This window comes from Engystomops pustulosus, chromosome 4 (assembly GCF_040894005.1).
Source record: "Engystomops pustulosus chromosome 4, aEngPut4.maternal, whole genome shotgun sequence".
Lineage (NCBI taxonomy): Eukaryota > Metazoa > Chordata > Amphibia > Anura > Leptodactylidae > Engystomops > Engystomops pustulosus.
Window position 1 is genome coordinate 19967504 of NC_092414.1, and position 14824 is coordinate 19982327.

Sequence of the window (14824 nt, forward strand, 5' to 3'; positions counted from 1 at the left end):
CAAGAGCTTACAGTCTATGAGGATGAGGGGGTGACACAAGAGCTTACAGTTTGTGAGGATGAGGGGGACACAAGAGCTTACAGTCTATGAGGATGAGGGGGGACACAAGAGCTTACAGTCTATGAGGATGAGGGGGACACAAGAGCTTACAGTCTATGAGGATGAGGGGGTGACACAAGAGCTTATAGTCTATGAGGATGAGGGTGACACAAGAGCTTACAGTCTATGAGGATGAGGGGGTGACACAAGAGCTTACAGTCTATGAGGATGAGGGGGTGACACAAGAGCTTACAGTCTATGAGGATGAGGGCTGACACAAGAGCTTACAGTCTATGAGGGGGTGACACAAGAGCTTACAGTCTATGAGGATGAGGGGGTGACACAAAAGATTACAGTCTATGAGGATGAGGGGGTGACACAAGAGCTTACAGTCTATGAGTATGAGTGGGTGACACAAGAGCTTACAGTCTATGAGGATGAGGGGGTGACACAAGAGCTTACAGTCTATGAGGATGAGGGGGACACAAGAGCTTACAGTCTATGAGGATGAGGGGGTGACACAAGAGCTTACAGTCTATGAGGATGAGGGGGTGACACAAGAGCTTACAGTCTATGAGGATGAGGGAGTGACACAAGAGCTTACAGTCTATGAGGATGAGAGGGTGACACAAGAGCTTCCAGTCTATGAGGATGAGGGGGTGACACAAGAGCTTACAGTTTGTGAGGATGAGGGGGACACAAGAGCTTACAGTCTATGAGGATGAGGGGGGACACAAGAGCTTACAGTCTATGAGGATGAGGGGGACACAAGAGCTTACAGTCTATGAGGATGAGGGGGTGACACAAGAGCTTATAGTCCAGGAGGATGAGGGTGACACAAGAGCTTACAGTCTATGAGGATGAGGGGGTGAAACAAGAGCTTACAGTCTATGAGGATGTCTGCAGAGAAGCCTGGAGCTTGGAATCTACTAGGTGTTTGCTGGATAACAGATAGATGCGGAACATGCCGAGTTCACTCCCGGTGTGCAGCGTTCGGGCCATGCGCTCCGAGCAGCATGCGTTGCAAGTGTGATGCGAGTTCATTGCATCACACTCGCAAGTTTGGAACCAGCCATAGAGATAGATAAATAGATAGATATTAGATCGATAGATATGGGATAGATAGATATGGGTCCCCATGACTGTCAGGATCCCCCTGGATGATGCTACTGAGGAGGCTCATGATGGTCAACGGCACACTCAACTCTACTACTTGTTTAATACATAACACCAACTTCTCCTCCAACTACTTATAACTCCCAACCAGGGCAGAACCCCTTTTATTAACCTATGGTTTTCCTATTCTGGAAAGTTCTGGTCTAACAATCAGTAAGAAAGCCTGCCTGCTCCCAGGTGACAGTTTACATATCAAAATGAAAATGCATAGTAAAATATTATAATTAACAAATAACTTAGTGCAAATGAAGATCAGTAGGTGGCGGTATTGCTTAAAAGATATAGGGGCTCATTTACTAAGGGCTCCACGGCCGCACTTTCGTCGGGTTTCTCAAATTTTTCCATTTTGCACCGAATTCCGCCAGGATTTTGGCGTAAAATTAAGCACTCACATGCACCGGGAAGAAGATGGTGAACTCCGGCGGACCTGACCGTGGAATCGACACATGCAGGAAGTCGGACGCACAAGCTTGCTGAATCGCCGCAAGACCCGCATCCTCGTCGGAGAACGAGCCGCTGGATCGCAACTGGACCGGGTAAGTAAATGAGCCCCATAGACTGCTCCTTCCTGTTGCGATTGCTTGGAGTGTGATGGTCAGTCCCTCTCCTCCAGCACCACAGGGGTTACACAGAATGGGGCACATTTACTTACCCATCCTGTTGACAATCCACAATGTCCGACGAGGATTCGGGTCTGCCGCGATTCACTAAGATCGTGCGTCCAATTTCCTGCAGGTGTCGCTTCCCCCACGGAGGTCCGCCGGAGTTCACCTTCTTCTTCCCGGTGTATGTGAGTGCTGATCTCGAGACACAATTTGGTTTTTAAATTCCGCGGTTTGTCCGAATCCGTTGGGTTGTCCGACATCCATGCCCCCCGATTTTTGTCGTATGCAAGCCGGCGCCGATGCGCCACAATCCGATCCCGTGCGCCAAAAACCCGGGGCATGCGGTGTTCGGATCCTCTATGGGTCACTACAAGATCCAGTACCAGTAACAGGAATTGATGACATATCCTATGGAAGTAGGAATAACCCTTTAAAGGAGATGTTCTCGGAGGTCCCATGATCACTGCAGCTCTGGACAATTCACTGGCCTCATCGGTGACTTCCACAAAAACCCCCATGCCATTACTGAGGTCAGTGCGCAGACCGGAGAGGATGGTCCATTTATTCTGATCCTAAATGAACTTGTGCCCTGCACCTGAGGACGTATCGGGTGTATAGACACGTATCCAGTCATACAGGGATAAGCTATATCTGACAGTAACACTCCAGCCATTCCAGCGTTCGGATCACACCATCATGGTCGGTCCAGGATATGCAGCCAACACTTGGATCGTGTTTCCTGGAATGAACATGGTCATGTGAAACCAGCCTGAAGATGATACATGTATATCAGGGGTTTCATTAGGATCCGTCAAAAATTTCCAGATGTGAAACTATTGGAGAAATTTGGCTAATTTAGTTGTGTGTCCCCTCATATTTTTTAAAGGAAATCCATCATGGAAAACCAGGGGCACTTACTCATAGATACAGCTAAAATTATTCTAATGAGCCGAGTGGGTGTTACCAGAGCACCTCTGTGTTGTAGCTCCACAGACTGTTACACTGTTTCCCCCTAGGCTTCCTCAGCACATCCCCCTAGCCATGCCTGCTGTAATCTCACTGCAGCAGAGGAAGTTTCACCACACAGTGGGAGGTTGGTTATGCTACTGAACAGTGTAACAGCCTGTGAAGCTAGTGATGGGCAGTCCGGTGCTTAGTGAGCTGGATCATTCGGCTACGCTCACTAAAAAGAACCAGCTCTTCTGGCTCCTGAACGGCTCCCTATTAAATTTGTAATAGGGAGCCTCAGTTCTGTCAGACACCCCTCTCCATGCCACTTTTTGTCCAAATTTATTGGGTTGAAGGGGGTGTGGTTCTTAGAGGCAGCTTGTACGCTAAAAACACATCACTAGAAGCTGCTGCACAGAGGGTCTCCGATAACACCCCCAAGGAGCCCTTAAAGGGGTTGTCCACTTCCAGCAAATAATTAACGTGGTTTGTGTAAGGAAAAGTTATACAGTTTTCCAATATACTTTCTGTATCAATTCCTCACAGTTTTCTAGATCTCTGCTTGCTGTCATTCTATGGGAAGCTTTTATGTTTACTTCCAGTCCATAGAAATTTTAGAAGAAAGGAGACCATGGATATCAAATAATATGTCACGGTGCCTGGATCTATGAGTAGATTTCCTTTAAGAAGCTTTGTGAAAAACCTGGATAAACCCCTTTATGGTGGACAAATTGACATTTTATTCTGATATGAAGAATTAACATGTGTTTTTGAAGGGTAAAGAGAAAATATCAGTCAATCATATCTCATAAGGGACATCCATTCGTCTGGTGATCTCCCAGTTCAGAACTGGGACCCCCCTTAGAAACTATTAAGTTCATAATAACAGAGGTACAGTATAAAGGGATGCGTCGCCTTTAAGCAGGGCTCCTCCCCCTGGCTGTGATACATTGTATCGCGTCACAGTTCCAGGCCCCGCCCACTTCGAACGTTTCGTTTCCCTGACAGCTGATCTGAGGGCAGGAAGTGGATGCGGGCAGCAGGTAAGTGATCATAGACATCATGCACCAACATGTACCCAGCCTGTGGGGGCACAGCTGGTGCAGGGCATCTGTACACATCTGCAGGGCTGGGGGAGGGGCGACTCCTAATCCTATATGTTCTAATATAGAGTAATAATAGCTTCACTCCTATAGTACGATCAGATTCTGGGAAAGCTGGGTGACAGCCTGTCCGTTCTGTGCAGCTGTCACTCAGTACTGCTGTACAAGTACTAAAAACATGGGGATTTTCCATTGGGAGCTTCTATCTGAATGGTATTGGATGCCACCCAGCTTTCCCAGACTCCTGAGTAGGAAATGTTTCTGGTTATTTTACAACATAAGGGTGTGTGGGAAAGATTTATTGGTAAGGAGTTAAATGGAATGTATTTGGTGCCTGTAGTAGTAATGTCAGAGGATACTACACAGCTTTCCAAGACTCCTGAGTGGTATACATGTGCAGGTGCTTAATGATATAGGGGGGAAAGTGGAAGATTTTTCATAAAACAAAGAGATAAATATTACATGAGCTGTTATGGAAATCACCCAGCTTTCCCAGACTCTTGAATGGTTTTCATGTGCAGGTGAATATCAATATAGGATAAATTGTCAACTCCGCTTTCTCAGAAGCCTGAAAGGCACCTAGTGATATATATGCACAATGGTCATTGCTGGGTATATAGTGAGACTGCTTTACTATATATAGTGGCAGGGTATAGTGGCTGTCACCTAACTTTCCCATATACAGAACACCAGCTTAATATAACATAGCGTTACATATAGGGCGCCCCCTCTCGTCCATAGGCTCTCCATGGTACTGCACAACCTGATTCATCTAGTAGTCCCCTATTACTTCAAGGGAAACTCTGGTAAAAGGTGAATTTCCCCATTAGAGGTGGGACCAGTAGGATTGGTTCTGAGATCAATTCTTCTTAATTAAAGGCAAACTGTCAGTAGGTTTGTGGCCTCTTAAAGGGGTATTTTCGATCTCCCCTACAGGATATGTCATTAATAGATGATATATGCGGACCCTACCTCTGGGACCCCACATCTATTCAGGGAGCGGGTGGAGGGTTCACTGTCCTGAGAATGTGCATCTCCATTTCATTGTATGGGAGCAACTAAAAAAGCGCTGCGCTCCCCCAGAGTGGAGAGGAGAGCAGTTGTGCATGCGCAGCAAATTCTCTCTTCGGCCTGGCTGTGGGCTGTAAGCAGACCCCCCATTGCCTAGATAGATGTGTTGATAACCACATTCCTGGAAGGGGGTCTGGTGATCTGAGTCCGCTTCGGCACCCCCGGCACATGCGCCCTGCGGATAGTGAAGCACAAGTCGGTACAACTGCGAATGCTTCCAGTCTTCACAGTGAAGCGACTTGCCCTAACTTAAGCTTAACCTCACACACTGCGCATGCGCTGCGACTCAAGCAACCAGACCCCCCTATCACCTTTCCCCATTGGGGGATCTTGGGAACGTGGTAACTGACAAGTGCATAGTAAAAAGGTTTGGGGCTTCTCCGCCTAACCCGGACATGTTGCTTGATAGACTTCAGAGCAGCCAATCAGGAAGCTTTACATCCCTAGCTACTCGGCATGGCTGTGATTGGTTAGATGTGTCCACCTGGCCACCACCAATTAGGCGAAGCTGACGAATGGAGGATGCCGAACTTAAAAGTTCGGGTCTGCTGATCTCTATTCGGGACTCTGCTTTACTGTAGAACGCGTATGTAGGCATGCTGACGATTTAGGGCCCCAAAACCTACTGATGGGTTCCCTTTAACAACACATATCACCTATCCATAGACCCTGAAGAATCACAAGAGTGAATCCAGTGCTGCATTCTCTTCTATGGGAAAGGTGAGAAGTAGCCTAGAGTCTCCCACTGCAAAAAGATCGTCCTACAGTGCCTCCGCAGGGTAAATGAAGTATTACACCGGGCCTTTATGAGGGTCCTTCTAGTGGATTGTGTGTAACGTGTCTATATTTCTTTATCTTCACAGACTTCTGTTCTCCTAACTTGATGGCTGTGAACAGAAAATCCCAGGGGCGTCTTCAAGAAGGGGAAGTAAGGAGCAGATCATAAAGCAGTTACTGAGATGGTAACTATCTCACTATCGTACACCATGTAAATCTGGCAGCCAAAGGGGTTGTCAATGAGCGTTTTCCATCTGTAACAGCGCTACACCCGTCCACAGGCAGTTTCTGGTATTAACATCAAACTGACATGCAGTACCAAACACAACCAGTCTATAGGGGTGGCGCTGTTTCGGAAAAAATTAGCTACATTTCATCTGATTGTGAGGCAGGTTTATCAATCTCAGAAAGAATTCTTTGGGCCTCAGAGCTCTGTAAAATGTAAACTTGTATACAGGTGTAAACAAAATATGGCCAAAGAGTGTGGTCTAATATAATTGGAGAGAGGAAGAGGCATGTCCTAAATGATGTAATTGCTTTATGCAAATATTGTACAGTAAAGAGTTGTTGGAATAGAGCGTCTTCCTCTGTGGAGGACTCGGCTTGACCGAATATTACATGGTCTTACATTAATTTGAATAAACTCCATGTAATACCACATGTCTCCTATAGTGGCCGCTGCAGTGAAAACAATCATTGTAGCTTCCTAATCATAGTTGATCACTGGAGGTAGGATAAAGACTTTCAATGGGGAATATTGACTCTGTGGACCTAATAAACACCCAGTTCTGTCTACATTAGGCATGGAGCCACACCCCTTTAAGGGGACCAATATGATTCATGTATCCATCAATACGACTCTAGGATTATATTTCAGGTTGAATGTTTCCAACCAACAAGAAAAATGGGGGCCACCATCGATGTACCCGAGGACATGGACGTCTCCGAGACACAGTGGGGTTGGTTCTACCTGGCCGAGTGTGGCAAATGGCATATGTTTGAGGTAGGTGAAACTCGCAAGCCTATCGGAGTATCCCTTTAAATAACATCTCCACCAAAGTACCAAAGTGTCCTGATATGGTGAATGGCATGATGGGAACAGCAACCATGCTCCCTCTCTCCTCTGCTTGCAGTTCAGTGCCTCTCCCTTTAAGGGAATATGCGGGTTCACATACTTTTTACCAAAATAAATGTTTCATCTTCGTGTCTCGTAGACGACCGCCACTTCCCACTGCTCGATTAGCAGCCAAGAGATTGAACAACACTACAAAATGAATCCACACGGTTCCATAAATTTTAGGACCACGAAGTTCAACTACAGGTTAGATTTTATAGGTAGGTAGTTTATTTTTTTAATTTTTAATGGTTATTATACTGGGTAGGCTACAAGGTATAGAACGCTAGGCCCCTGTGTCGATTGTGCAGAATAATGGAAGAATTACCCACTAAAGGACACCACGAAGGAGGTTTTCAGCCTGTAAGAGCTCCTCAGGGGCGGAGCTTGGAGAATGAGTAGCTAAAGAAATGGGATTAACCTCACCATAATTTACTTATTGTTCCTCTCTGCTGGTTTTTGCTTGTTTTTTTTGTTAATTTTTCCAATGATTGTGTTTTATTTACCTCCCGCAGGAATGAAACAGACCAATTTATGCACCGGGAAACAAAGGCCAGTAAAACGAGCCCCCTTTTCCATTTCAGCTTTTAGGTAATTGGAGGAATTTATTTTTTAAATATACTGATTTGGGGAGATTTGTAAGAGGTGTGTGAGAGTAAAACTGTTCTAGTTGCTCATGGCAACCAATAAGAACTCATATTATAAACTGCTGTGGGAAAATGAAAGCTGAGCTCTGATTGGTTGCCATGGGCAACTAGAACAGTTTTGTTCTCAGACTCTTGTGATAAATCTCCCCCACTTTGTTCCTGTGAGAATGTCTGATGTATGGAGTAGACCTTTTAAGGTCAGAGAAACCATTCTAAACAAAGGTGATTAAAAATCTTCTGTTTTTATGTCTCCATGGTTACAGACTACATAGTGACCCTATGTAGTCAGGTTCAGATGTCATAAACTCTACACTTCTTTATAAGTCATTATACATTGTGTAAATTGCGCACAGGAGTATAACTGCAGGTTAGAGAACAGAACATAATACATAGGTCTCCATGACTTCACTTCTCCTTAAAGGGATTTTCCAGGGTTTCTCAAATATCACACAGAGGCTGGGGCAGGATCTGAACCCTTGTTCCAGTGACACATCTGATGTTTTGTTTGTCAACACTGCTGGCTGACATTCCAAATTATAATTTTTTTACATGGATGGACGGCCCCTTTAAATGTGGGTGGAGCTTCTCATACAATATGAATTATGTAGGTCCATTCAGAGGTCCATATTTTATGTCTTGCATCTCTCTTTGTGTCCTAGTTTCATCTGTGACAACGGCTCCATCCCTATGCCCTCTCACTGGGAACACGTGAACAACTCCGAACCCTATCAGCTCATCCCTTTAAATAAGTTGTCTAATGAGTATAACGAAGTCGCCAATCTCTTTGGAGAGTCGATGGATAAGAACCGGATTGCGAATATTCTCAGGATACAAAACATAGATTTATGGGAATTTTACTGCAGGTACGCTTTGTGGCCATCTCTTAAAGGGGCGGCTCACTTCAAGCCACAATGGAGGACGTAAGACCAGGCTAAAGGGTTGTTTTCCTTACAGAAAGAAAGCTCAGCTGAAGAAGAAGAAGGGTCTGTCTGAGATTGCAGAACAAATGCTGTTCCACGGGACGAGTAATGAATTTGTGAACGCTATTTGTATCCATAACTTTGATTGGAGAATTAACGGTATACATGGAGCCGTTTACGGGAAAGGTGAGGGCACTGCTCATGCCGGTCTCCTACCATACATCTACATTTGCTCTCTTTCACATCCTCTCATTGTCTCTGGCTAGCTTCCTTTTTTTTTAAAAATACCTGTGTCTTTGTAAGACCCGCCCCTTCTTATATAAACCACTTAGTCCCGCCCCTGCGGAACCTTTTTTTCTTGCTTTATTATACTTTTTCACCTGTTGCACTATTTATGGTCATAGAACACTTGATATGGCAGCCAAAAGGTGGCAAGGAGTGAACTATATTGGTGGTGCAGGATTGGGCTAAATTTAAAGGGGTAGTCACATCTATTTATGGGAAAGATTAACTACCGTATATAATCGAGTATAAGCCGAGTTCTTCAGCACAATTTTTGTGCTGAAAATTCCCCACTCGGCTTATACTCGGGTTTACAAAAAATAAACTTACTACTCACCATTCTGACGGCCCAGGCAGCTCCTCTTCATCTTCATGCCGCAGGTCCGCGACAGATCCTTTGCAATATATACTAAAGGGTGGGCTGGCTATATACTTAAAGGGGCTGGCAGGCTATACAATACAGTTGGCTGGCTATATACTACAGGGGTCTGACTATATGCTATAGGGGCAGGCTATATACTACAGGGGGCTGGCAGGCTATATACTACAGGGGGCTGGCAGGCTATATACTACAGGGGGCGGGCAGGCTATATACTACAGGGGGCGGGCAGGCTATATACTACAGGGGGCGGGCAGGCTATATACTATAGGGGGCTGGCTATATACTATAGGGGGCTGGCAGACTATATACTACGGGGGGCTGGCAGGCTATATACTACAGGGGGCTGGCAGGCTATATACTACAGGGGGCTGGCAGGCTATATACTACAGGGGGCTGGCAGGCTATATACTACAGGGGGTGGCAGGCTATATACTGGGAGGCTGTGACAAATGCATTTCCCACCCTCGGCTTATAATCGAGTCAATAGGTTTTCCCAGTTTTTGGTGGTAAAACTAGATACCTCACCTTATACTCGGGTCAGCTTATACTCGAGTATATATGGTATCTTCTCATCCCATAATACATCTACATTTGCTCCCTTTCAGTACACTGATTGCTTCTGTCTAGCCTTTTTTGTTCAATATCATCATCTTTCTAAGAGCCTCCCCTGATTATATTATAAACTGTGTGTCCCCGCCTCTGCGGTACCTATTTTTCTCGCTTTATTTAACTTTTTGACTTTTGCACTGTTTCTGATCATAGTACATATAATATGGAAGCTTAAAAGTGGCAAGGAGTCAAGTAGATTGCTGGTGCAGGATCCAGATGAATTTAAAAGGGTTGTCACATCCATCAGTTATTTGACCTGTGTTCACTTGAATGGGACTGAGCTGTAATACTAAGCACAGCCACTATACAACTTACGGTGCTGCAGTTGGTAAGAATTAAATAGACAGCAGTGCTCGTCCAGAGATGATCATTGGTGGTGAGAGATGTTGACCCCCCCAACGATCATAAATTTATCGGGTTATATGTATTTTTTCCATAAAATAACCATTCTGGATAATTTTTTCTCATTACAGGTAGTCTAGATTGTGATGTTCCTGTTATCTTAAATGAATTGACAAGTGGGTGTTACCAGTCACCTGTCATACATTGTGTTCTGATTGGACAATGTGAGACTGTGTAGGGTCATGCCCCCAAGTGGTAACACCCACTTGTCAGGTTTTTTTTTCTATAAATCTTTAGGAGGAATAACAGAGGAACAGATTTTCCAGAATTGTTATTTAGTGGGGAATGCAATTCACAGGCAAAGACCATATTACAGGCGGTCCCCTACTTAAGAACACTCGACTTACATACGACCCATAGTTACAAACGGACCTCTGGATATTGGTAATTTATTGTACTTTAGTCCTAGGCTACAATGATCAGCTATAACAGTTATCACAGGTGTCTGTAATGAAGCTTTAGTGTTAATATTGATTCTTATGACAACCCAACATTTTTAAAATCCAATTGTCACAGAGACCAAAAAAGTTCTGGCTGGGATTACAATGATAAAATATACAGTTCCGACTTACATACAAATTCAACTTAAGAACAAACCTACAGACCCTATCTTGTATGTAACCCGGGGACTGCCTGTATTTGGATTATAAGAATCACTTTTTAGCAAGAAAAAGTCTTTCTTAAGTGTCTGCGTGTAATAGTCTAAAGTTTGTTAGAATCTAGCACTGCCAGACTGGGTATGAAGAGGTACTATGTGTGTGTAGTAGTGCGGAGTGTGCTCATATGTAGCAGACCCAAGTAAGAGAATGAATGTATGTAGCAGAGCTGTGTGTGAGCGTTTGGATGTAGCAGAGCTGTGTGTGAGCGTATGGATGTAGTAGAGCTGTGTGTGAGCGTATGGATTTAGCAGAGCTGTGTGTGAGGGTGTTGATGTAGCTGAGCTGTGTGTTAGCGTGTGGATGTAGCAGAGCTCAGTGTGGATGTTTCAGAGCTGTGTGTTAGTGCACAGATGTAGCAGAGCTGTTCCTGAATGTATGGATGTCCCTGAGCTTTGTCTGAGTGTATGGATTAAGAAGAGCTGTGTCTGAATGTAAGGATGTAGCAGAGCTGTGTGTGAGTGTATGCATGTGGTAGAGCTGTGTTTGAGTTTGTTGATGTAGCAGGGCTGTGTGTGAGTGCTTGTATTTGGCAAAGCTGTGTGTGAGTGAGTGGATGTAGCAGTGCTGTGTGCGAGTGTATGGATGTAACAGAGCAGTGTGTAAATGTATGGATGCATCAGAGATGTGCGTGCCACCAGGGAATTTTTGGACAACTAAATCTGGCTTGCACCTTTATAGTAAGGTGTTTCTTATCGTCCCAAAAAAATTATAAAAATTTACATTTTATATTTTTTTTTATTTTTACTTTTTAGGTACATATTTTGCAAAGAATGCATCCCTATCCAGCCAGTACTGTAAAAACACCGGCAAGCACGGCCCGACGCTGAAACTTCATGGAGTGACCACCGAGCACTGTCAGTTCTTCTCCAAGAAATCCATGTTTTTGGCTCGGGTCCTGGTGGGCGAGCATGCCCACGGAGACAGCAAATACATCCGTCCGCCATCCAAGGACGGCAGCCTGACCAACCTGTACGACAGCTGCGTGGACAATCCCTTCTCTCCACTCATTTATGTCATATTCGACAGCAATCAGATCTACCCGGAATATTTAATACACTTTGATTGAAAACTTTTTGAGTTTTTTTGATTCTGGTTTCTAAAGATTTCCAAAATATCCCCCCCAAAGTCTGCTAGGACCTTATCGTAGGATGCCAGACACAATCCTCCGATACCATCTGGTGCGTCCAGCATCCGATCTATACTGCAAGTGACAGTACGACAATTTTGAACATAACTTCTAGGATCCATTGGATATGCACCCAGTTTAAAACCTGACCTTACTTGCGTAGCGCCGGTTTCTCCTTGAACATTTTGTCCGAAAATTTTTGAAGGACTGGAATTTTTGTTATTTGTAGTGGCTGCTATGCAGCGTTTGAAGTCATTGAACATTATATTTCCAGAAGGACGATGTAGCAGAGCCGAATTTGTGATATCACTGCACTGCATTTGCACTTATATGTAGCAGAGCTGAATATGCAATGGGACTGCATTGCTCTTACATCTGTATGATTAAGGGTTAAAAGCACTTTAGGTACTGTATTATTTGGGTTCCTATGTTCTAAATCTCACCCCAGAGGATTCCACATCAATACCGATGTCTCTTGCTTTGGAGGACCCGGCATAAGCTTGCATTACGTGAATGGTCTATTGATTTCAATGATTGACACGCAATTTTTGATTTCTCCTGCGGGGGTGCTGCAGGCAAAAGTAAAAGTTTGATCATTTCTGTTGGTCCCTATGAGTAGGATACCTAGCAATTGTCTAAAAATCTGGGGTGTCCTTGTTAGAAATAGGGATTGTCTATTGCAATGACCACTTTTACTTAGGACTATGTACACATACTAGGTTAAAACACAGATTTTACCACGTGACAAGTTCAGCTCTGCTACACCTGTAGATTTTGAGCGTTCACTTTGAGTCCCGTTTTGCTGTGACTAACCCGAAAGCACTCCCACAGAGTACAGCGGCCAGGCTGGGACTTGTAGTACAGTTCAAAACTGTACTTTACTACAGATGCATAAAATATGGCTACTATGCCACTATAGGGTTAATTTGTGGTATAAAGCGTCATGCAAGGGTTAGACAGATGCAATCCTGTGATATTAGGATTTCTTGGTAGATTGTTTTGTTCCCTTTTGTTGCGTTTTTCCCTATTTTCAGAGGTTGTTGAGTGAAACCTGCAGTGTAAAGTATGGAGGTTTATCAGTTGCTGGTTATTTTTATACCCAATTCACACTGTGGTCAATTTATAGACTTAAAAGATGGCTCTGGATGTCACCCTGGCATCAAGAACGATCATTTCTTTGGTATAGATGTAGCAAACCCAGCTTGATTAAGAAGCCATCTTCATTTCACATAGCAGCCAATTACGGCACAGCTTTGATGTTTCAAAAGCAGAATCGGCAATGAAAGCTGTGCTGTGATTGGTTGCTATGAACAACAGGTTCAAACATGGCTTCCCATTGTTTACAAAGCTTGTACACTCCCAGAGCTGGAGGAAAACTTAGAACAGAAATGAAATTCATATATCAGCATAATTTTTTTTGTAACTTTTTAATTTGTAGATTTTTTTACAAACCCTTTAAAGGGGTTGTCCGAGAGTTCCAAAATTGAGGAAGCAGGCTTATTAAAAAAATAAAAAAGTGTACTCTCCTCCTTTGTCGCTCCCGATGTTCCATGCCGTAGTCCGTCTGATCAGTGCCCTTGTTTGTTTACAGGGCCACAGAAGCTGTGGTCGGGGAGTTTTCGGCCGTTCGAGGTGTCTGGTCACACCCACCTGTCACCATATCCCCCCAGTCACCATATGAGAGATCGGGATGGGTGGGCATGGTCACCTTGCCTTGCCAGAAACTCCCCGCCCAAAAAATCCCGCCCCAGCCCGGTCCCTAAATTTTTGGAACTCTCGGACAACCCCTTTAATTCATGGTCTGATTGTCCCGAAATGAATTTAGGAAGTGATGGGAATTGCTAGAATAGGAAATAAGGAACAAAATCTCAGTGTCTGATATGTTGGGGTTTGACGTTTTTAAAGGGATTGTCCAGGTTTAAAAAAAAAAACAACAACAACAGCTAAAAAGGTTCATAATGGGTTAAAAACCAGTTAAATATTATCATACAATGATCATCCAAACATTACCACTTCCTCACTAGTCCCAACTTTCTTATTTTGTAATGACGAACCAGTTGTGCCCTCTCAGCCAATCACTGGTCATGGTCACCAGTGATTGGCTGATCAGGTATTTCCTGTTTGCTGAAACGGAAACAGGAAGTAGAAATCAGCTGGGAATGTGTAAGCATTGGGGTGGAGCGTATTTGATAAGATATAGATTATTATTTTTATTTTTTATTTTTTTAAATTTTTCATTCTGAGCCCTTAAATTTAAAATTTAACTTAAATTTAAAAGAATCTGGGTTGGTTGAAAGTTCATTCATAATATATTGCATATTGGTACAAAAGTTTACATTGTATGGAGAGTCATTACAGAAAATACTGTAAAAGGGAACTTCTTAAAGGGATTTTCCTATGAAATACAGTAATAGGAAACTTAGATTTTATGGGTTTTCCAGAGTATTGTGAAATCCCCGGATCACAAAAGATTTACTGTAATCTCTATGATCTGCAAGCGTTTAATTTATCTGCAGTGCCACCACAGGCGAAATGAAGTATTACATCATTAAATCAATGGATTATCAATGCTCTTCAAGCTTGAGTCCTCCGGGACTAAAGAAACAATCTCTACTTTGCTTAATTGATAAAGGTCTGTTCGGAATTCACTTAAAGGGGTAGTTGCCTAACCTCCTGTCTTATATTCCAGCCCCTTTATACCCTGAACAATGAGTACTTCCAAAAATCATACCTGGAGGACCTAAGACTATATATTGAATATTCAGTGTGTATTACTTAGTTTCCATGTAGGGGCGCTGTAGGAAAACTGAACACCTGCTACCAATTTAGGTTGATTGATATTTATAAGCTCCACCCACAAAATGGCTGGTTTTTAAAGGTGAATCCAAGGAATGGGTGTGGCTTAGATATATGTGTAAATATAGGTCATATCCCGGGGATGTTACTCCCTTTCCAAATTTCAGG

The 14824-nt window shown here is 43.7% G+C and overlaps 1 protein-coding gene across 4 annotated transcripts; it reads left to right on the forward strand.

Annotated features, from left to right (window-relative positions):
• Window positions 1–3717: 3717 nt before the first annotated feature.
• PARP11 (poly(ADP-ribose) polymerase family member 11) lies at window positions 3718–11807 on the forward strand. Of its 4 annotated transcripts, none has more exons than XM_072145421.1 (8): window positions 3718–3811; window positions 5806–5870; window positions 6597–6722; window positions 6934–7054; window positions 7349–7424; window positions 8140–8343; window positions 8435–8586; window positions 11487–11807. In XM_072145421.1, the coding sequence occupies exons 1-8, from the start codon at window positions 3799–3801 to the stop codon at window positions 11798–11800; spliced, it is 1071 nt and encodes a 356-aa protein (XP_072001522.1). In that variant the 5' UTR covers window positions 3718–3798; the 3' UTR covers window positions 11801–11807. The 4 variants fall into 4 exon arrangements, with proteins under 4 accessions (XP_072001522.1, XP_072001525.1, XP_072001523.1 ...); XM_072145424.1 differs by having other exon boundaries at window positions 3732–3811; window positions 5806–5904; XM_072145422.1 differs by lacking the exon at window positions 3718–3811 and adding an exon at window positions 5642–5721.
• Window positions 11808–14824: the final 3017 nt, after the last annotated feature.

Coding starts and splice junctions, on each gene's coding strand:
- PARP11 (XM_072145421.1), top strand. Junction 6,723..6,933: donor GCAAATGGCATATGTTTGAG/GTAGGTGAAACT, acceptor CGTGTCTCGTAG/ACGACCGCCACTTCCCACTG. Junction 8,587..11,486: donor TGGAGCCGTTTACGGGAAAG/GTGAGGGCACTG, acceptor TTTACTTTTTAG/GTACATATTTTGCAAAGAAT.